The sequence below is a fragment of the Lissotriton helveticus genome, chromosome 7 (genome assembly GCF_964261635.1).
Source record: "Lissotriton helveticus chromosome 7, aLisHel1.1, whole genome shotgun sequence".
NCBI classification, from domain to species: Eukaryota; Metazoa; Chordata; class Amphibia; order Caudata; family Salamandridae; genus Lissotriton; species Lissotriton helveticus.
The window spans coordinates 194,044,415-194,068,099 of record NC_136068.1 but is presented as its reverse complement, the minus strand read 5'-3'; the positions used below and the strand labels follow the sequence as shown (position 1 = coordinate 194,068,099).

The 23,685-nt window shown below is 42.0% G+C and overlaps 1 protein-coding gene across 2 annotated transcripts in view; it reads right to left on the bottom strand.

Annotated features, from left to right (window-relative positions):
* Window positions 1-2,046: 2,046 nt before the first annotated feature.
* RIMS4 (regulating synaptic membrane exocytosis 4) overlaps window positions 2,047-23,685 on the bottom strand; it is a 456,978-nt gene continuing 435,339 nt past the window's right edge. For both annotated transcript variants that reach the window (XM_078651922.1, XM_078651923.1), the window contains one exon: window positions 2,047-11,241. In XM_078651922.1, the coding sequence (XP_078508048.1) occupies window positions 11,023-11,241 (219 nt within the window). In that variant the 3' untranslated portion in view covers window positions 2,047-11,022. The remainder of the gene's footprint in view (window positions 11,242-23,685) is intronic.

Below are 23,685 nucleotides of genomic sequence, written 5' to 3'. Positions count from 1 at the left end.
TCTGCCCCACCGGTCGCTCCTCCTACGCTGTTGTTTGTGCGTGGTGTACCCCATCTGTTCTGCCTGCCGCCTCACCCCTCACCTGCAGATCTGCCAGCGTGCCTGGTGCGGGCGGTTGCACTCAGGGGATGCTACCTTCCTTGGCTGCTTTTGTGGTGGTTGCCCACGTGGTCACCACCCTGCGCGTTTTTGTTGCTCCACCTGCGCTTGTGACTCCTAGCCACCTCCTGGATGGCGGCGACTTCGTCGTTGAAGGCTGGCTGGGGTTGTGTGTGCTGCGTGGTGGGGTGGTTAAAACACAGGCTACTCATCGGCCAGCACACTGACCGTCGCCTCTGCCGCACTCCGGGATGCCTACTGTGGCTCTGTGCAGTGCTTCGTGGGTTCTGGGATCTTCCCCGCAATGTTGTGGAGCAGTCCGTTTATTTTCCTTCTTTTTTTTTTCCACGGGACCAGCGTAGCTATAGCTGGATCATATCCCGCCTCGTCGCCATTGTAAAGTTTCTGTTTTGCACCCAATGAAGCACAGAGTCGGGCCGTTATTTAGTTAAGGCTTTATTTCCCAGAGCGCCGGGATCGCGTGCATAAGCTCTGCTAGCCGGCGCCACACAAAATGGCCGACTTCCAGTTCCGGAGTCTAAACATCCGGATCCGGTAATGCTGCTCAAACAACTAGAACGATGCCACAGGAACTGGCAAGTTTACACGCTGTTTAATATCTTCTGCGTAAGAGGCACTCTGAGACCCACTGGAGGGTTTTAAAATGCATCATTATTTGTCTGCAACTTCGCAAACCTCACTGAAGGGGTGAAAGGAATCCAAGGTAAAACTACCAATACCAGCATTCTTTGTGAAAATACTCACCTGAATCCACTAGAGGGAAATAAAAAATGTATAAAATGATGTGAGTCCCTTGGAAGTTATTTGGGGAAGCTGCAGGCAGCCTTTGACAAAGGGGCTGGGGGCCCTGAAAGGCGTTAGGCAGAAGACATTAAACAGCGTGTAAACTTGCCAGTTCCCCTGAAGAAATGAATTCTGCTGAATTGCCTGCCACATGAGTGCTCCCTCGTGCTTTTATATATATATATATATATATATATATATATATATATATATATATATATATATACGCACACACACACACACATATATGTACGTTTATATATACACACACACATATATATATATATATATATATATATATATATATATATATATATATATATATATATATATATATATATATATATATATATATATATATACACACGCACACACACACACATATACACAAATAAATTAATTTACCAAATCAGGCTTCTTAAAAGACTTGGTAGTGCTGTGAAAAGCGCTAATAGAGTGGAATTATACTCTAATTACTAGCATTCACTTCAATTTACATTCCAACCAATTTTTGTCCCCATTTCTTAAATGGTACAGATACCAATGACAGTTTGACTCAAACAAATGTCCTTAGGTTCTCCAATATCCGTCATCCCCACAGGAAACACTTTGCTAGAAACATTAGCTCAAAGGAGCCTTATTCCAAAATGAATGCAGATGGCCATAAAGCAGTACTCCTTTAAGATGATTACCCTGCCAGTGGTAATTACTGCTGGGGAAAAATATCACAGGTGGAATAAAATCTATGTCCTGTTTTTCAGCAGCTGAGAAAGAGACATTTTACTAAAAAGCTACCATTGGTGTTATAAAGGTGCCTGTTGAGAGGCCCTGGTAAGGCCTCTGTGGCTGAAACCATTTATTTGTCATTACTTGATTGCGCAGGGACCGTATTTAGCCTAACCCTTTGTACATTAGTAATAGTAATTACCAAATAGTGATTAGCAAAAAACGCTATTTGGTAATGGCTATTGCTATTGTTCATACATTTAGCCCTATATTCTTTTCTTATTCCACTCACCCCCCTTTAGAAACCACTTAAACATGTGGTCCCTTGGTAGATGCAACACTTGATAGATTTGTATTTGCTCTGCTTGTGCATTAACATATTCTTGTATTGGAAAGGTAAATTGATAATGCAAGACACCATTTATGAAAAAGGTTTTATTGTAACTATTATCGACATTTGTATGACTTAAACACTAACATTAAATTGTTCATCAATGAACCATCACATTGTTTCTGAACAAAATTTACAGACAGTAAATGTTCATGTAAGTATTTCTTGACTACAAATTGATCTTCAACTATAGCCAGAAATGGCATTCCACTTACTATAGTCTTGATATGTACAGTGCAGTCTACATTGAAGTTTGCTTACAAACAAAGTCATACTCTTCATAATGAAAGACATTCTGGAGAAAATAACAATATATAGATGGTACTGATGTGAGCCTACAATTGAGGGATTAGATCAAGTAAAGATTTTTGTGTCTTATATTTTAATTTGCTTTGTCAGTATTGTCTGGATGACTTAAGGAGTTTAGTGCCAGTGATATCTAGATTTGTTGCCAGTAAAAGCATCAATAATATTTGAATGTGTTTTGCAAATTATTATTTCTGGAACTACCAATAGTAACCAAGAAAAATATATTACATTGAGCAACAAATTCAACATTAACTTTGTAGCAAATTCAAATGCTGATGATACATATCTTTTTAAGCTTTCTGGTCATTAACATTGACAAATTTAAATGCTGCTGTCACAGACTTGATTATGATATCATGTCTCACAGCTATTGAAATCAAATAATAAATGTTCAATTTTTGTTATATAATACATATCTACATTTAAATCAATGTGTAGAATGCAAATCAGGTTTACACAATATTCAATAGAAATATCAAATCCTTCTGATGCAACCTCACATTTTCTCAAATTGTGAGGCCACTGGCATTTTTCGTCATCATGTCTTTCTTATATAGCCGCATGACAACCTCAAAGTCAGCAAACAAAATCTAGTGTCACTTTACAAGTTAAAATGAATACATTATCTAAGGAGTTAACAATAATATTGGAATACAAATCTGCGTCACATACAACTAAGTTATCTGTAAAACTATGACAGCTAGGAGAAATGTAAACTTTTTGGCAGTAAGCAGCTTACACAAATGTCTGTTGAGACCTTTACCATTTAATTCATTTTCATTATAAATATGAAACTAAAAGATCTTGCTAGGGCAAAAAGACTGGATGAAGAAAATATGCAAATATTTATACAATTCTTTCTTTAGATACAGATTTTATAATTGGGGGTGGTTTAATGCAACATTAACAATGAGTTAACTGATATAATTCCAATAATTTACCATCTTCTGCCAAGCAATTAATAGCAACAATTTTCTGGACTTTGTTAACATCACGATGACCTGAGTAGATCCAGCATTTTATTTGCTCAATGAATATTTATAAATCCCCAGAAAAATAGAAACTGTGCATGGACAATACCCCATATCAAAAGAGAAATATGAGATCTATTAGTGCACTTTGAGTATTGTTGTGTGGCTAGTTTACCAATATTTTAAATACAGTAACTCTAATAATTTAAAGTGATTTTGTTTAGAAAAACAGATTTTGAAACCATGAAGTTAATTTGGGGTTCACATTATAACTCTGGGGATGTGTGTGCTTTTTTTTGTCAGTAATGCAAACTTTAGTGTCATATTTTGTGCATATTTAATAGAGGTGTGGAGCTAGTGAATGCAATGTTTTGCTCTTAATGATCATTTCAAAATGCAAAAATTGTGGGGTATGTCTTAAGATCAAACTACACTCACAGTTTATTATGAGTATAGTATTTTATGTGTCAAAAGAACCTATAAGTACCCTTTAAGGTTACACATTTAACCCATAATCTGATTCTTCAGTAGCATTGCTCATTGCAAGACGGTCTGCTTCAATAGCCAGCTGGGCACACATTTATATATTGTATGTATTTCCAGATGAACATGTGAAAATCTACTGTATGCCTTATTTCCCATTACTGTGAAATGTTTACATGGATTATCACTGGCACATAATTTACATGATTGCCAAAGCAATGTAAATCTGTATGCTAAAATACATAAGCCCACATTTATTAAGAGGTGTGTGTACATGTATTGGGATGTATGTGTATCTTTGTACATATATATATATAACTTGATGATGGCAACAAGGGCATGCTGCCAACTTCATATCTTCATGTATTTTAAATATCGCTATGTATATAAATAAACATCTGCTCATACCTCACAAAAATTGAACACAGTCAACAATGAGCTATACTTGGTACAGTATTTTGCTCTGCCCTCTAACCCATGAGTATTGGTATCACTGAATGAGATAGATGTGTGCTACCCTTTTCTGATGTTTTGGGGTCTAGACCATCAGTTATACCAGCAATTATTTCTATGCTTTCATATGGTGTTTCAAGGGTGTTGTGGTTGCATCATCTAACTCATCTTCTCTTCACCCATGCTAAATTGCTAGATGTGACCTAATGGGGAAGGAGAAGAGGCGCCACACCTGGGCTAGTCATACCATTGGCCCCGCTGTTGATGCACGTGTCTAGACCTCCTACACTTGGTTACTGGCAGATATTCATCCAAAATTGGAGGACGGACAAGGTTCATTATTGGGTGATAATAAGCAGGAGGGAGAAATGATGTACATACTTTTTAGGCACTGGTCCTGAATTAAATGCAGTTTGTCAGTCAAATTCAAATTATGTGCCATGGATGGTCAGTATGATCGTAAAGTTTGTTTTTAAAACTGGCTAATGAAGAGAAAGCAATATAGGAGAGGCTCTTGTCAGTCATAGTCCATAAGCATGCAAGTTTGGCTGGAGGACAGGTAACCTCAGGAACCCGTAGGATAGTGAGGTCAATGAGAGTAAGGGTGGCTGAGACGTTGGTGTTAATAAAAGGAGTCAGACAGTGCCACTCAGAGTTCAATGAGAGTGGGATATTTTTTTAGAGCATAGCAATGGTACAGGGTATCTTAAATGTAGATCTCTAACAAACAGGTTCAAAGTCTCACAATCATGATGGGATGTGAAGATTCACTGTAAAGGAGATACAGGCAAAAGAGAAAGTCTATAAATAATGATGAGCCCTGTCACCTATGTTGTGTATTTGTTTGTTTTTCTCATAAAATATATTTGCGTGTATAGATTTGTGAGCATGTCACATATTGCAATGAAAGGGTTGTATTGATAATATAAACCACAAAATTGAAGGTCACAAAGTTTGTAAATGTTACCAGAACTCTGAGAAGTCAATAAAAGAACATATCATTTCATCTGCAGTTACTAAAGTTCAATATTATTCACTTTTTTCATACTGTGTAATGGAGGAATATCTGCAATTCACAGGAATAGACTCAGCTCCAGAAACACAATTTAGTTTCTGGGAATGAACAGTTTTCAAGTATTGACCAATATTAAACAAAATAAATCACTGTGAATACTTATATGTATGTGCACGTATGGAAATAAGTAAGCTAGATATGAAAAGTACTAGAATGTCTGTTCTGTTAGTAGTGGAACATCAGTATGTAAATAAACATGAAATTAAATTATGTACAACAACAAAAAATACATTATTGCTTTCATAGCCTATCACAATGATTCACTTTATAAAAAATAGAAAGAGTGCAGAAGTTTAAAGAAAACAGGTGAATATTTTTATTGGTATGTCACACATTCCTTCAACAAAGACTTCGCTAAAAAACATTTAAACTAGTCTATTTAATAAAGTTCTAGAATTTCACTTAAACAGGAACTTTGTTCCAATTATAGTATTTACATATGATACCCTCTGTGAAAATTAAATCTGATAATCTGCTTAAAAATATATCAACAAAATTAACGAACAAAATGTAACAAACCTTTAAATAACAAATCATACAAAATATTTTATATGGTGACAATAAAATATTCCAACTAAATATTGTATACATACCCACATATTATATAGATAAAGAAATATGTGTAAGGAGTATTATCAAAATGGCATGTTAGCGTAGACAAGACAATGAGTTTGTGAGTAATGTTTCGTTCGCCGTACATCTTTAACTAACATTCCTTAATCGGACAGCCAACTGACCACAACTGTGTCAAGAGTCCAGTGATTTAACCAAGTTTGTGAATGAAACCTTCAATGGCTATAAACAGTGCATTTTCTTGGAAATTGTCTGGTATTATTGTTTCTACAGAAGGAATTTAAAATGCTTGTATATAAGTTTTCACATTTTTTCAGCTAACCTTTAATATGTGCACAGAGTTGTTGGTCAGTAGCCACTTATAATCGGTTCACAAAAGTCTAAATTATTACAAATGTCTGTATGCCAACGATTTAATTGAGTAGAAATTATTTTCTCAATTTAAAGACAAAAATGTGGACTATTGTGGATTATTGAAGCGGTGTGAAAATAGACTTTTAGGAACTCAAGCTAAATTTGAACTTTAGAGGAATTTTAATGCCTATGTGGAAAATAATGTGCCTTGACTGAGGTTCCCGCTGGACTATTAGTATATTAGATACAATAATGTTCACGTTTTTATTGTCTATAGTCACACTTCAAGCACAGAGCCCTCAAAAATATATCTGAAACAGCCATTTCCTAAGGGTCAGAAGGTCAGTTGGTCCCTAGTCTCATTAACATACCTCACCTGGGGAGGCAGCTTTTGATCAAGAAGTGTAATCCCAGAATCAGGACACTCTTGGTGAAACACAAGCTCTTTAATTTAAAATGTGTTTAATAAAACAAAAGTGTTAAATAATGTGCATATGAATCGATTTCTCTCTCATTTAGATGGATATTGTCTTACAAAACTTCCTTTTTGGCACATTGAGCTGTATCAGCTTTCAACATTGCTTTACATCATATAATAATATGGCACAATTGGACTGAGACCTAGAAATATTTCATAATCTAATCCATGTCTATGCTCTATTAACTGAAATGTTGACTGATAGATTGCTTAAGAAAAAACCTGAAGTTTAAAAGAGAATTGGAGTCCTCAAAAGGATGTCGTATTATTTCGCATACCTTTTCAATGTCATTATTTTATTATTTAATTATTATTTGCTAGAATATAATATTCAGTATTCATAGATCTGTATGCGTTCTACATGTAGGGTAAAATATTGCATACTGAGCACTAATCACTCAGAATAATATGTTTAAATAATCTTGATGGTTCTCCATCATTGGAATACAATGCTAAAGTATATGGAACCTCCTTAATATAAGCTCATTACCCACATGGCCCCTGCACAAGCAGCTGAGTAAAAAGAGATACAATGAAAGATATTAAAATAAGGGTGAATGGTCTTTCAATAAAACATTTAAGTGACAAGCAACCAGGCACACTGATGTAAACCAAAGCTTGCCACAAGCCACAGAAAGAAAGGAGTTTAATTTCCAATTAAACTAAGAAATATTTTGCTGGCAGTAGGCAGATATGAGTTCCTCAAATTTACATTTGCATAAAAGAAAATGCCAAGTATTATATATTTGAAGTGGGAAACTCTCAAATGTAATAATAATTTCAAACTGGCTTTCCACTGTCCTAAAGAAAACTGCAAATAGGGCAGAAGTTGAAACATGTGAATCATAAGCTTGTTAAGTTCAAGCTAAATTGATTGAAATAAAATTATAGGTTGGTGTTCAAACCTAATATGTCACTATAAGGCCAAAACATTAGTGGTAAATATCAAATACCCTAACATACTCCACACCTGCTATGGTTTTGAACATAAATATGCAAATGTAGAGTAAATGGGACCTAAATAGAGATTTAACAAGGCCTTTAGTTGCAGCTTTCACAACTGACTGTATGCTTTTTAGAGGGACATGTGACAGGAAATCGTGACAATAACAGCACATTGCATTTGCAATTCTGAACTTAAAATCAGCCAGTAAATCTAATTAGTCTCTCTTACCCTCCTTATGGACCATTGACTGTAGCCTGAGCCCTCATGTTAGGTGAGGGACCATCATTAGCATGATTGACTTGCTTGAAAGTCAGTAATGCTACATAAGTGTCACATATATGCTTTTCTAAATGGAACACATTTTTTTAAACCAGCATGCCTTACGCTTTCCTACATTTATATGTATATGTACTTAAATTCATACTGAGATCAAATATACTTGCCAGACACCAAAACGTACATCTCACATGCAAACAAGCAAAGTTACCCTTTAGAGTCGTGAATGCCTCTATTTGTCTTGATGGTTATGTAGTGTAGCATCAGACAATGCTTCACTAGTCTGGCTACAAGTTGGTCAAATGTGAGGAGGCATTCCATTTGTGGCTATGTGGGTAGGCTTCCTCATGCAAATGAGCTATAACAAACTATTCTACAGTGCTACTTTGGAGGATCCGCTTCTACTTGAAGCAAAGTCATTTAGATGTCTCTTTGTTCTGTATTATACAACAGCATTAAATCCAAAGTGGATTCATATCTTTGAACATTGTCTTGGATGTTTTTGGGTCAGAAGCACATAAAATTGTAATGGCTGCTAATCCCAATCCTCATTGCTTGAAGTTAAATAATTAATTGTGTTAAGGTATAGGATTTAAATCTTTTTTCAGACTGATCCCTTTTTTAAAAACTGTTCTACTGTGCTTTTTGTGACGAGGATACTGACACAGAGTATATTTTGTGGAAGGCTATATATGCAGTTGCTACATTGGAATTCACGCACCCAGCACCTAAATGCTCTAAACGATTGCAACATGCAATGGGTGCAGTGGGTTAACATAACATCAATATAAATACCAAAGCATGTATTTAATAATTATATATGATTAACTAATATATTATTGGACACGTTTTAATCAGTCTGCAAAGACAGCATACACTGGTTATTGATGAACATCTAATGTTTAGAACGATTATTCTGAACATTTATTAGAAATAAATTATTATTAAACTGTATTTAAATATATTTCACTTTTCAATAGCATAATCCAAATATATAAACTTTCTATAAATGGCAATTAAAGAGGTCCTGAGACAATAATTGTCATAACATGGCATTACCTTCAAGCTCCCAAGCATGGAACCCATTTTTTCTATTAAAATTAGATGTCAAACCACATTACCAGAAACTAGAGTAAGATGCATGATGTGGTTGATGATATCGTCAATGGCACATCTAAGCCTTACACAATGGTTCAATTTTTAGACTGCTAAAAAAATTCTGTTCGATACCACACACATTTGCACCGCTGAACAAAGGCTAACCTACTGATCTATGTCACCAACTATTCCCATATCAAGATAACATTGACATTTTCTAACACAAATATACAGTACTCTGCCCCTCAGTGGTTCACCAAGTCCCTCTAAGAATTTGGAAGGGAGGTAAGCGCATTTAAAATATTAATTATGTATTGTCTCATGCCTTCATGCCATAATTTGCTTTATAAATTCTTTTTAAAGTTCTAGGTAGGTTTATTACATTCATTTTAGCAACTTTTCGAGTAGTAAAAATGTGTTTTCAGAAGTATTTTCAACATGCACATACACTAGAAAGTGGCCATATCTTGTATCTGTACTTGCTGGCAATAGAGACATATCCGCTTCTTCGGTCTTTGGTATGGTACAATGTGGATAGTATTGCCCCATACAGTACAGCTGTGCCAAGTTGGCATAGGTCTACATGTATTGTAGTCACCTGCGGCCAAGGTAATTCTGTACACAGAGCCAGAATATATGAGTCCAACCCATGCATATGAATAGGGCAGATCTCCCTAAATCAAAAAAGTGAATTATCATCATTTCAGAGCAGAAATCAAAAATGAAGCTTCACTTTGAGCAAATCACCACATAACATACTAAGATCTGGACTAGTTTATTTAAAATAGAGCTGCTTTCAAAACTTAAATATGTTTCAATATTGTTTTTGATGAAAACTGCAGTGGATACCTTGAAATGATCCTTTAAAAATAGTGCAATTTATGTGATAGCTCTAAGTCAATGCTGTTCTAAATTCATTAGCATGTTAGCAGCATTTATAGTATCTTCTGATCACAGGAGGCGCTGTAGTAAAGGCAAAAAGGCAATGCTATTGGCATTGGCTTAAATTTGCCTAGAACTACAGCATTGTATATGTACCACAAAAAGCACCGCCCCACTTTTAAGGCATGCACTGCAGGGCCTGGGGTATTCATAAACCGTGGGCAAATCTACTCGATTATCTTTGCTCTGTATTAGCCAACTACTTGTAAAGTCGATCAATTTCCAGATCAGTCGATCCAATAAGGTGACTTCTCAAAAGGTATATATTTAAACTTGAAAGTCTGAACATCATTATGTCAAAATAACATGCGGATGGATGTGAGTGAGCTATAAACTCTACTATGGGACTCTTTGTCAACATCTTAGTTCATGGCTTCAGTGCATTTCCGATCATTTCACAGTCAATAAAGACTTCCTAGTTATCATTAGCTACTCTAATTCAAATATATTTGCGTTCACACGAAGGATGCTTCAAAATAGCATTGACCCAAGTATTAAAGACACTTCCTGGTAATTTGGCACAGTTTCAACACAGTATCTAACTCAATTTGCAACTAATAAAACATTCTTCAAATATTTTTTGCAGTTCTTTCTTAGATGATATTGAACGAAATATGTAGGTACTGTGGATTTTTTATACCATTTTTGCTCTCACCTCATTGGTGTAGTAGATAATTCAGGCAACAATGCCAGGCGCTTCTATAGAAATTCCTAGTAGAAAGTTTAGAAAATACTTCCCTTTTCAGAAAAGATGCTGAAACTTTCTGAGATGATCAAGGATTCATGTCTACATATGACACCAAGTGATGCAAACTTAGAGGTATATATGTATGAATTCACATATAGTACGTTGTGCCCCAGGGCACTCTCATACTTGGACTGAGGGAAACATCATCACCCTCCTTTGTCTGCCAAAGGTCAACCTTAATCTCATTTTCCAGTCACAGAGGAATTGATCAAACATGCAATTGTACTCTCGAGGTCAGAGATCTGGCCATTGTAACCTTGACAGAGTGCTTAAAAAAGAAGTCCTTTCTTTGCTCATTAGGATCTGTCACAGCATGGTCCAACAGCGCTTTCTAAAGAAAGCTGAGAAGACTCTCGCATAAGTGGTCCTGTGGATGGTTCAACCATTGAAGATGCTGGGAATAACTTGTACCAGCCTACCACTACATTTGATAAGTCCAATTCTTCTAACAGGATCCTGGCAACTCCCATGAAATGTTTACGCTCCATTCGTCCATAGTTACCCCACACCATGACCTGAAACATAAGAGAACATTATACTGATTAAGAGTGTTGTACAGGTACACATTTTTACAATGTAGATCCATATTTAGGATCCAATTAGAGCCAGCAAGAAATTTAAATCACATTATATCTATGGGCAAAACCCCTCCCTAGCTACTGAAACCATGACATTTTGTGTGTCAACATCTTTGCAAACATTAGTAAGCCAAATATATGTCTATCGTGCTTGTCGCCCTCAACCAGAAGGCAGAATACCCTGCAAAGCAAATAATAGTCACTGTTGCTACAGAGTTCATTTGGTGGCAATTTCAGAGGTGCTTAGAAATAAGACCTAAATGACCCACTTGCTGTAAAGACAGCTTTGAGTGAGATATAGCAGGACTGCCCCCACTTACCTACTGGTATTCATTATTGCACAGAGTCCTACCCCTCCTTAACCCAATCATTCACAATGAGGGTTATCAGCAACCAGAGGCATACAAGTGTTGCCGCCATAAATAAAAATGTATTTTTAACTTCAACCCTCACAGTAATTATAAGATTTTTACCTCTTTCCCCATTCCTCAAGTACCTCTTGTGTCTCAAAGATGAAATCACAGACAACACTAATAAAAATGTGTCCATGGAAAGCAGTACCACATCATGGATAAAAAGGCACAATGTAATAACAACCACTGGTAAGTTATCACAATATTACCACTTTGTCCCACCGCTTTGTCAAAGATGTTTGCAATAAAACCATACCACATCAATTCAGTCATAAAAACACCTCTATACTTAATGCGAAATACATGTAATATTAATGTAATGTGTCAAACTTGTCACTTTTAATATAACCTTTAATATGTAATAAATGTGGCATGCAGCACCAAGGTTACTGCACTGTAAATATTCCATTTAAGAGCTGCAGTGCCTCAGAGGTATAACTCTTTTCAGCAGTGTGTCATAATCCTTCATGGTCATGCGCTACAGAGATAGCATGCATAATCTACCTGCTTAGGGTGGAGATGGAAGGTTCTAAGGGGCATATTATCAACAACTAGCGATATTTATCGCTATACAAGCTTAGCTAAATTTTTTCTGTCGCTATGCATCGCCAGATTTTATCGCAGAGATAACGTGCTATTAACAACGTTTATCTCAAATACGATAAAATATCCGGCGATAGCGGCTTAATGCGTGAATATCGCTGGAAATCTAGCGATATTCAGGCATTACCGCCAATAGGGTCTTAACCTGAATATCCAACTCCCTTTGGATATACAGGTTAAGAAGTGGTCTGAGCAGGCGTTCGTTTTTAGCGAGTTTCGCGCTTAGTGCAAATTTTTTTATCGCCACTCCTGCGTTGATAATAGGCGATAGCGATGTTAGCGACTGCTTTCAGTCGCTAACAGGTTGGGTACGCCCACTTTGCATGTCATTAGCGATAAATATCGCTGACATGCAAAGCGGGCCCCAAACTGCTCGCTATCGCCTACAAAGTGTCACTAACTGCTGTTAGCGACAGCTTGCTAATAGGGCGATAAAATTATCGCCGCTTTAGTGGGAAAAAGTCACGCTAAAGCGGCGATAAGGCCCTTGATAATATGCCCCTAAATGTTTTGCCAACTGGGCAAAAAGTAGCAAAGTCGATATAGACTGCCATTCCCAGAAAGGGAAGAGGGAATAGTAAAAAAGAAGTTGACCTGGGTACAAACAGGAAGGACAATGTGCTGATTTAAGAGGGAATGGTCCTTACATTTGGCAGAAAAGGACTAACAAGAAGGATCAGCTATTCATGATTAGATTAAGATATGGATCACTATGCGGAAGAAATCTCAGTTCTCTAAGTATCCCAGCAGAGCTGATGGCCCTAAGAACTTTGGCAGATATTATCTTCACTGACCCCTTTTTCAGATGTTTAGATGAGAATTATTGTAGTGTTTTTAAAAAAGAGGGAGAATCCCACAAAAAGATGAGAAAGGGAACTTCAGATTTTGAAAGGTGTTACTTTTTTGAGGCAATTGGCAGGGTGATGTAAAAGGGTGTTGGACTGGAAACTGGTTCTGGTCTCAAAGCTTGCCATCCTCTGCATGGGTGATGACATACGTTTCACTAAGGAGAACCGACCACTGTTAAAAGCTTTAGAGGGCGTGACCAAGATGGCGCCAGTGTAGAAGCTGCTTCTCGAAGCACTACTGCACCCTACAGACCACGAGTGGCACGGAGGCTCTTAAAATGAAGCATGGTGGTCAGAATCAGATAAGACTGATCACCAACCTACACTAGAAGCTGGAAATCCTCTGACAAGCAAATGGGGCTCCGCTCCGGCAGTGCGTGCCGCGACAGGCAGCTTGCTCCACAAGATGGCGGCAACCACACGCTCCTTTAATGGTGCGAAGGCTGTGAATGGTGCTTCGCCGGATTCATCCTGCATCTCTTACGCCTGGCCGGGAGCTTATGTATGGCCGCAGAGGCTGGGATCGACATGCGGGCCGGGGAGGCTCTTTCCGAAGTGACGATGAGATCGCGCAGTTGTAGACCTTAAATATACTCGAGGCTTAGCACAACAGAGGAGACCAGGAGCCCAAACCTGCATGTGAAGGTGGTTATGCAAGGGTTCCCAGACCCTGAGTCTTATGAAGCTGTGAAACCCACCCTCCTAACTACTGTGCCTAAATGGATGGTGCCTGGGGGTGTCCGCATCAGCCCACGCATCCGCCCGCCGATTGTTCTGGGAGCCCAATAATAAAGGAGCAACAAGCCCTGCAGCGACTAACATGAGACGACTGGTATAGTCTTTCAGTCTGACAGCCAGTGACCGGGGCTAGCCCCTGGGTCTCCCCACTCCGGGAGCGACAGTGCTGCTATGGGTCTTGAGCGACAACACCTGCCCGTCGAATCTACCTCATAAGACTATCCTGGTGCAGCTGTTCCAGGTGAGGGGCGGCTGGCCTGACCACGCTTACCGGTGGCCCTGATCCTTGCTGTCACATGGATACCTATAGCAGGGATGGCAACTCAGAAAACACCCGGCTCACAGTTAGATTATGGGTGTCGTCCTCCCTGGTGGGGAACCCTCTGTGGCTTGGACACACTAGATCGATGCCTCTCCCTGCCCTGCTTTCTCCATGACCTTGAGAGGTGCTTCATATAAAAGCCTCTGATAAAGCCTCTTATTGCTACTTACCTGCAGATACGGATACACGTCTGACCCCATGCCAGCATTTATGGGACATGTAAAAGCTGCCCCACCCCAGGACCAACCCACACTGTGTAAGCCCCACTCCCTACTCTCACTGAGCCAGCTTGAAGCCTGCCTGGTGGCTGAAACCCATGGAGGGAGAGAGGCTGTGAGGGACCCTGGGGAAATGTATCACTTGTGGGACAGGGGAGAGCATCTTGAGTGGCTCACTCCATGTTGAACATGGCATCTCAACATAGCAAAAGAGAGAACACCATTAAAGACTTGTTATCTAATTCTGCCTTCAGGAGCACCGACTGTCCCAGAGACCATGGATCCCCGCTCGGTCCCCGCGCGTGACATCCCAGGGGACCAAGCGGAGGGGGAGGCCCCGGTTACCCGTGCTTTATGGAAACACTCTTCCTTACCCTACATTACAACATTGCAGCCCTGAAAGTAGCCGAAGACATCAAAGACATCCATTGCAAATTGGGTGACATGGGCCAATGGGTTGGAACCTTTGAACAAGGCAGCAATGCCAGAGAGGAGGAATGAGAAGCCTTTCAACATCAAATACTCAAACTCCAGGATCAGAAGGCGGACCTCAGCTACCACCAAGAAGATTTGTGGAACAGGTCCCTTGGTGCCAATAATTCGTATCAAAGGGGTTCCGTTGCAGGCAGACTCTGGCAAACTAGAAGAATACTTACTCAAGCTTTTTTATTACATAATACTGGCGCTTGCCAAGAAATCATATTGGACCACACGCACCAGGCCAGCTGACCCTCCGGGGCCCACAACAGAATATTTTGACATGCTTTCATAGCTATCGACAAAAAGAAATGATTATGGCCACAATCTGAGACCAGAGCTCCTTCGACTGCGAAGGTTCAAAAATATGGCTTTACCTAGATATCTCTTACCCCACACTCCCAAGATGCAGAGCCTTGAATCCGACCACCGCCTTTCTCAGGAAGAAATTGATCATATACAGGTGGGGACAGTCGTTCCGACTGACACTGGCTTGGCAGGGAGAGACACATGTTCGCACCTTGGGAGAGGGAAACACGATCTTGGGCCTTGAGCGAGGGAGATCTGGCTCTCTGGCACTGCAGCACCGACACTTTCACTCTTTCTTGGCCAACTTGAAAAGAAAACTGGCAAACCCTCCACCGCTGAGAGCCATCAAGAACGCTCAACACTCTTACAGCAACTACAGCAGAGGGAACAGTCTCTGGATCCTGTCACAGATTGACACTAGCTACTAAACTACCCTTTCACTGAACTGACTAGAAAGTGATGTCTACAAGCCTTGCCAAGCAGAAACATCTACCACATTTCTGCCGGGGCCTCGCTCTATTAACTGACAATTGGACCTCCCTTTGGGCCATCATTTAAGCTATCTTTGAACTGTGGGAGCAGTGGAGCTCCCGTTCACCACCTCCTCTCCGCGGCGGATTTCTCCCAGTGACTTGGTCCCCATTCACAAGGTGTATTGGTCTCCAAGAGTTGGAGTGTTTAACTCCCCTTGGTTGTTAGTTTTCCACTCCCCACGGCACTCCCACTCTCTGTTGACATGCTACTCTCTCAATGATGATCCATCAACCACATCACCTCCAGTGGGACTCATCACAGATATTGCAAAGGAAGAAGAAATAGTCTGACTACTTCTTACCTCACAGCTATGGTAAAGGCACTGAGTTTCAATAGCCGGGGTCTCAACACTCAGGTGAAACGCCTTGCCCTTTTGACGATGCGGAAGGATTCTCAATGTGATGTGTGTCTTTTGCAAGAGACTCACCTTCTCCAATGGGGTTGGGGCTGGTTGAAATCCAAATGGTTCAACAGAAAATATTTCTCCTCCGGACCCGGAAAGAAAGCAGGTGTAACAATCTTCTTGGCGATCCATTTTCAGTTACTCCATCTGCATTCTTAAATAACTGGCCCCCTTCTCACCTTAAGGATCTCATTTCATACTTGTAACCTCACATCTACCTGCATCTATAGCCCCAACAACCACCAGGAAACCTTTATTCAACAAGCAGTTGGGAAAGTTCTTACTTCTCTGGATCCTGCGGTCTCAATTGGTGGAGACTTCAACTGGTTCCCGATGCTCTCCTGGGCCGTTCGATCCAAAGGGCTGGCCCAAAAGGACTATACACACTACAGGGCCTCCAGTGGCTGACTGATGCATGCCTGATAGATGCCTGAAGGTTTCAAAACCCCACCTCAAAGGACTCCAGCTTTTTCTCATTCGCACATCAATCGTTTGCTAGAATAAATATTTTCTGATTACCTATTCTCTTTCACCATCAGTCACACAAAACGGTATAGGTGTAGTGGCCCTATCAAACCACACCTAAATCGCAACTACCCTGCATTTGCTCAGTCACTGCACACGTTACCATATATGGCACCTCAACCCCAAACTACTAGCCTATTCACCCACATTCAAAGAAATCAGTGACACAATACAGATCTATCTTGACACCAATGACAACCTACAAACTTCAATTGGATTACTATGGGATGCTCTTAAGGCAGTAGTTAGAGGGTTTTTTATAGCAGTGGCCACAAAACTCAATAAGGATAGGCAGACCAAGCTCTCAATGCTAGAAGACCAGTTAAATACTTCCCATAGACAAATAGGCTCACACAAGACACTGCAACATCTCTCACTGGCCAGGAAACAACTCAAAGAATTAGATATGGACCGGGCGGAACATGCACTGCTTTGTACCAGACAGAAATACTACGAAGGAGACAACAAAGCTGGGAGACTTCTTGTCATAGTTTCCTAACACAGGCCCAACACCACCAGATATCAGAGATCCGAGATACACTGTATACCAGTGTGGGGATTAAAGCTGAATTTTAACTTTTGTATGCAAATCTGTCCACTGCCCCACGGATGCCTCAGAATTCATTGAACAGGCTCACCTGGCCACCCTGCCTGAAAGGGATACACACCTTCTAGATAATGACACTACCGTAGAAGAGGTCTTGGGACCTATAGAGAAACTTCATCTAGATAAAGCACCTGGCCAAGGCATATTTATAGCCGCCTTTTCCATAACATTTACAGCACAGTTGGCCCTGGTATTGATCAGGCTATACAACTCTTTCAGCACTCAAGGAACCCTCACAGATACCATGAATCACAGATACCATGAAGTCAGCCATCATCACAGTCATACCCAAACCCGGGATGGACCCTACCCTCTGTACACCATACAACCCAAACTCTCTGAATAATGTTGATGCAAACTTTTTTACCAGTGTTCTTGCAGCTCAGCTGGGGCCATACATAACCAGATTGATAGATCCAGATGAGACAGCGTTTATCCTGGGCGTATTTGTAGTGCCTTTTTCATCTTATCGATAAATACACCCGCTCTAGCATGCCAGCGCTCTTGATCGCAATCGACGCTGAGGAAGTGTTCAACCGGGTACACTGGCCAATCCTTCAACTTGTATTAGAGCGAATGGGCCTGGGTTCATGATTACACAACTGGGTATGGTTTTGTTACGCTGGCCCCACTTCTTCAGTCCAGGTCAATGGACTACTATCCCATCCTTTTTAAATTTACTGCGGAATGCGCCAAAGGTGTCCACTCTCACCACTCCTATTCACTTTGCACATGGACCCTTTAGATGAGCAGGTTAGGCAACATCCCCTCATAGAGGATATCAAAATGGGAGTCCAGGACCAAAAAATAGCACTTTACTCGGGCAACAAGTTATTGGCCGTCACTCAGCCTCGTAGGTCAATGTCCCCATTGCTGGCAGAGCTTGAGCTATTTGGCAGTTTTCTGGGTTTAAGATAAAGGCATGTAAATCCTAAGCCCTCAACCTCTAGTCCCAACTAAAGACTCTCTTCCCATTTCCCTGGGCGAGCTAAGGGGTCCAATAACTGGGCAGCTATTTATACCCCACCTTAGATAAGATTACTGAGTGCAATTACATTACCTTACTGCACAACGCCCGCTCCACCGTTGAGGTCTGGCATGGTGGCCCTATATCGAGGCTCGGGAGGATAGCACCCAAAAATGTCACTTCTCTGCAAGAGTATGTATCTTATGCAAATGCTCCCTCTCCAACCACCCCTTCATATATTGCAGAAACTCCAGAAGCTTATGGAAACATACATTTGGAATGTTAAGTGTCCTCGCATTGCTAGGCAGCAATCCTACTTGCTGATGACGTCAGGCGGGCTGGCTATCCCACACCTGGTACACTATTATCAGGTGGCCTAGTTACGTTACCTGGTGGAATGGCAACAACCGAGCATGGAGAAACACTGGTGCTTTACTGATCAGGGTACATAAATGCAAACCCCTAGGCTCTGTAAAAAACATAACCCACCAGAGGTCTATGTACATCCGGTGGTAAGGGCTACAATAGGGGCATGGGATAAAATCTACACTTCTAATGTCTCCCCACTCCTATCTCCCTGCTTACACCGATTATAGGAAATCCAGCATTCCCCCCGGGCTCTACACAATTCCTCTCTCCTCCATTGGCAGGGAGTTAACTGCAAACAAGTGGAAGATGTGTTTAATGCGCAGGGATTACTCGATTTCCAGCATCTTAAGACATGTTATGGCCTGCGGGACACGGAGTAGATGCCTCACACCTTTTGAGAAGTGACTCCTCACATGGAATGATTACAAATGAACCCTCTCAGACATATATGTCTCCCTCAATACACTCCCTACAGCTTCCACCTGCCCGGCTCGTACTCAGTGGGAACTAGGATGTGGCAATTTTCAGGTGAGAAATGGTCAGGCATTTTGCAGCGAACCCTCACTTCTGCTTGCAGTGCCTTGTGGAAGGAGACCCTCCTTAAACTGCTCCATTATTGCTACTTCATGCCCGCATGCACAGCAAAGTGGAAACGTGGCAGCGACGATCACTGTTGGTGCCAATGCAATCAAGGAGGCACACTGGCCCACCTATTATGGCCCCAAATGACACCGCCATTGGACAGACGTCCTAGCAGACATAGACCAAATGTTTGACAGGGAACTGCCCTGTTTCACCAGTTATATTCTTCTGAGGCTCCCCAACGCATTGACCTACTCCCTGCTGTCCCTGAAAGGGAGGGCTATCATCTTTGCATTATGCCCAGCTAAGCAAATTTGTCAAAATAAGGCACAGAGATGATAACTACGCACCCTGCCTGACTGCACAAACTCTGGGACCTATTGGGCATGGAGAAACTGACAACCTTTCAATGATCATACCTTGATGGCTCTGCTGATTGAAACCTGCCTTGAATCCTCAGAGGCCTGCCCTACTGTTTTAGTCCTGTTCCAATCCTTGAACCCAGGATTATGAGAGTGAATCCAAGAGCTAGTTGGCTGGCCTCCTGATCAGAGCCTCAGGGAAAGAGAAGGCTCCATTCATCTGAATTGGACCCATCCTGAGTGAGTCCTATCCTCCCCAAGTCATCCCCTTCCAGTCCTGGATCCTTGCTGGTGGTGTTAAAGGTGCCCAGATAGCCAAAACTGAAAACTTCGGACTGAAAAAGTTTATGCTAAAAAATTACTTGAGAACTGAGAGGGGAACGGGGCCAACCTGCTTGTCTATCCGCCTAATGTACATCATCCTTTGGCCTGATTTCACAGCAGCTCACGCTACATTCCTATCTGCAGCAGCAAATACTGTTCAGCCATCCTACACTAAAGGGATATCCTGCTTTGTGGAACTCTCGCTGGCTACAGCCTATAGCTTCGTCCCACAGGAGATTTCCAACTTTCAAAATAGAGACTAAGCCCAAACATAGAAATCTGCAACTCAACTTCATCCAACGGCTCTTCCATGACAGCGCCTCCTCCTCAGACACCCCCTGTAGCCTTGCCTCACTGAACTTCTAACCACTCAGACACTTTCCTTAAAAAATTTCTCCAGACCTTTTAAGTCCAAAGGTAAGCTTCGACCGGGCCCAAACCATTTTTTTTTATCTGATTCGTGCTCAATAGTGGGCAGCAATATTTTTCAACTTTGACCCTGACTACCATCTGTGCCAGGTCTACAGATTGGATTTGTGTAAAATAATTTATTAAAATGTACTCAATTTTTCTAAATTGGCGTGGGATTTTTCTTGTGTTATGTTTTCACTGTTTAAACCTTTCCCTCATGATGCTACCTTAAACAGAGATATTGGAATTAAGAGGGGTTGGGGTGCTGCAATCGTGCTGAAAGGTTGTCTATGATTGCCTTATTAAAACTGACTTGATTGCTGACTGTAAAATTATGTAATTTGCCTCTTCATTGCCTTTTCCTCCACCTATACCTTTTCAGATATTTTAATTTACAGGCCACTGGGCCCTGGTGGTAAATTCCTCCAATCCCTCCCAGAAGGGACTGGTTTCTGGCATTTCAGCCGTCACCAGCCAGGCTAGCTTGAATCCAGTGGCAAAATGAGCAAGGGACTCACGTCTGAGCATACCCTGCCAACTTAGGGCGAACAAAGCAATACAAAATGGGATGATGGACGGAGCGTTTGAGCAAATCAAACACTCACCCCCAGTCAACTAATCTGAAATGCCAGAAACCGGTCCAAGGAAGATTGTTTCCGGTCCAGGGAAGGCATGGCTTGGCAGTTCAGGCTGGACTGTTCCCATGACGCACAGGGTCAGACTTATTTGCATATGGCCATGTCTGAACTAGGGTGGCAAAGTGGGCTAAAGAACGGTGATGGATTTAACCCAGATGTGTTGACTGGGTGTGAGTGCTTGATTGGTTCAGAAGCTCCAACCATCACCACCCCCTTTTGTGCCGCTTTGTTCGCCATAAGTTGGCAGGGTATGCTCAGACGTGAGTCCCTTGCTCACTTTGCCACTGGATTCAAGCAAGCCCGGCTGAAGATTGCTGAAATACCAGAAACCGATCATAGGAAGTTTGTTTATGGTCCAGGGAAGGCATGGCTTGGCAGTTCGGGCTGGACTGTTCCCATGAGGCACAGGGTCAGACTGATTTGCATCTGGCCATGTCTGAACTGGGGTGGCAGAGTGGGCTAAAGAATGGTGGTGGATTTAACCCAGATCTGTTGAATGGGTGTGAGTGCTTGATTGGTTCAGAAGCTCCAACCATCACCACCCCCTTTTGTGCCGCTTTGTTCACCATAAGTTGGCAGGGTATGCTCAGACTTGAGTCCTTTGCTCACTTTGCCACTGGATTCAAACAAGCCTGGCTGAAGACGGCTGAAAAGCCAGAAACCGGTCCTAGGAAGCTTGTTTCCGGTCCAGGGAAAGCATGGCTTGGCAGTTCGGGCTGGACTGTTCCCATGAGGCACAGGGTCAGACTGATTTGCATATGGCCATATCTGAACTAGGGTGGCAGAGTGGGCTAAAGAACGGAGATGGATTTAACCCAGATCTGTTGACTGGGTGTGAGTGTTTGATTGGTTCAGATGCTCCGTCCATCACCACCCCCTTTTGTACCACTTTGTTCGCCATAAGTTGGCAGGGTATGCTCAGACGTGAGTCCTTTGCTCACTTTGCCACTGGATTCAAACAAGCCTGGCTGAAGACGGCTGAAAAGCCAGAAACCGGTCCTAGGAAGCTTGTTTCCGGTCCAGGGAAAGCATGGCTTGGCATTTCGGGCTGGACTGTTCCCATGAGGCACAGGGTCAGACTGATTTGCATATGGCCATGTCTGAACTAGGGTGGCAGAGTGGGCTAAAGAACGGAGATGGATTTAACCCAGATCTGTTGACTGGGTGTGAGTGTTTGATTGGTTCAGATGCTCCGTCCATCACCACCCCCTTTTGTACCGCTTTGTTCGCCATAAGTTGGCAGGGTATGCTCAGACGTGAGTCCCTTGCTCACTTTGCCACTGGATTCAAGCAAGCCTGGCTGAAGACGGCTGAAATGCCAGAAACCGGTCCTAGGAAACTTGTTTTCGGTCCAGGGAAGGCCTGGCTTGGCAGTTCGGGCTGGACTGTTCTCATGAGGCACAGGGTCAGACTGATTTGCATATGGCCATGTCTGAACTGGGGTGGCAGAGTGGGCTAAAGAACGGTGATGGATTTAACCAAGATCTGTTGACTGGGTGTGAGTGTTTGATTGATTCAGATACTCCGTCCATCACCACCCCCTTTTGCACTTCTTTGTTTGCCGTAAGTTGGCAGGGTATGCTCAGGCGTGAGTCTCTTGCTCACTTTGCCACTGGATTCAAGCAAGCCTGGCTGAAGACAGCTGAAATGCCAGAAACCTGTCCTAGGAAGCTTGTTTCCGGTCCAGGGAAGGCATGGCTTGACAGTTCGGGCTGGACTGTTCCCATGAGGCACAGGGTCAGACTGATTTGCATATGGCCATGTCTGAACTGGGGTGGCAGAGTGGATTTAACCAAGATCTGTTGACTGGGTGTGAGTGTTTGATTGGTTCAGATGCTCCGTCCATCACGACCCCCTTTTGTACTTCTTTGTTTGCCATAAGTTGGCAGGGTATGCCCAGGCGTGAGTCTCTTGCTCACTTTGCCACTGGATTCAAGCAAGCCTGGCTGAAGACGGCTGAAATGCCAGAAACCGGTCCTAGGAAGCTTGTTTCCGGTCCAGGGAAGGCTTGGCTTGGCAGTTCGGGGTGGACTGTTCCCATGAGGCACAGGGTCAGACTGATTTGCATATGGCCATGTCTGAACTAGAGTGGGCTAAAGAACGGAGATGGATTTAACCCAGATCTGTTGACTGGGTGTGAGTGTTTGATTGGTTCAGATGCTCCATCCATCACCACCCCCTTTTGTACCGCTTTGTTCGCCATAAGTTGGCAGGTTATGCTCAGACGTGAGTCCCTTGCTCACTTTGCCACTGGATTCAACCAAGCCTGGCTGAAGACGGCTGAAATGCCAGAAACCGGTCCTAGGAAACTTATTTTCGGTCCAGGGAAGGCATGGCTTGGCAGTTCAGGCTGGCTGGTCCCATGAGGCACAGGGTCAGGTTGATTTGCATATGGCCATGTCTGAACTGGGGTGGCAGAGTGGGCTAAAGAACGGTGATGGATTTAACCCAGATCTGTTGACTGGGTGTGAGTGTTTGATTGGTTCAGATGCTCCGTCCATCACCACCCCCTTTTGTACCGCTTTGTACGCCATCAGTTGGCAGGGTATGCTCAGACGTGAGTCCCTTGCTCACTTTGCCACTGGATTCAAGCAAGCCTGGCTGAAGACGGCTGAAATGCCAGAAACCGGTCCTAGGAAACTTGTTTTCGGTCCAGGGAAGGCCTGGCTTGGCAGTTCGGGCTGGACTGTTCCCATGAGGCACAGGGTCAGACTGATTTGCATATGGCCAT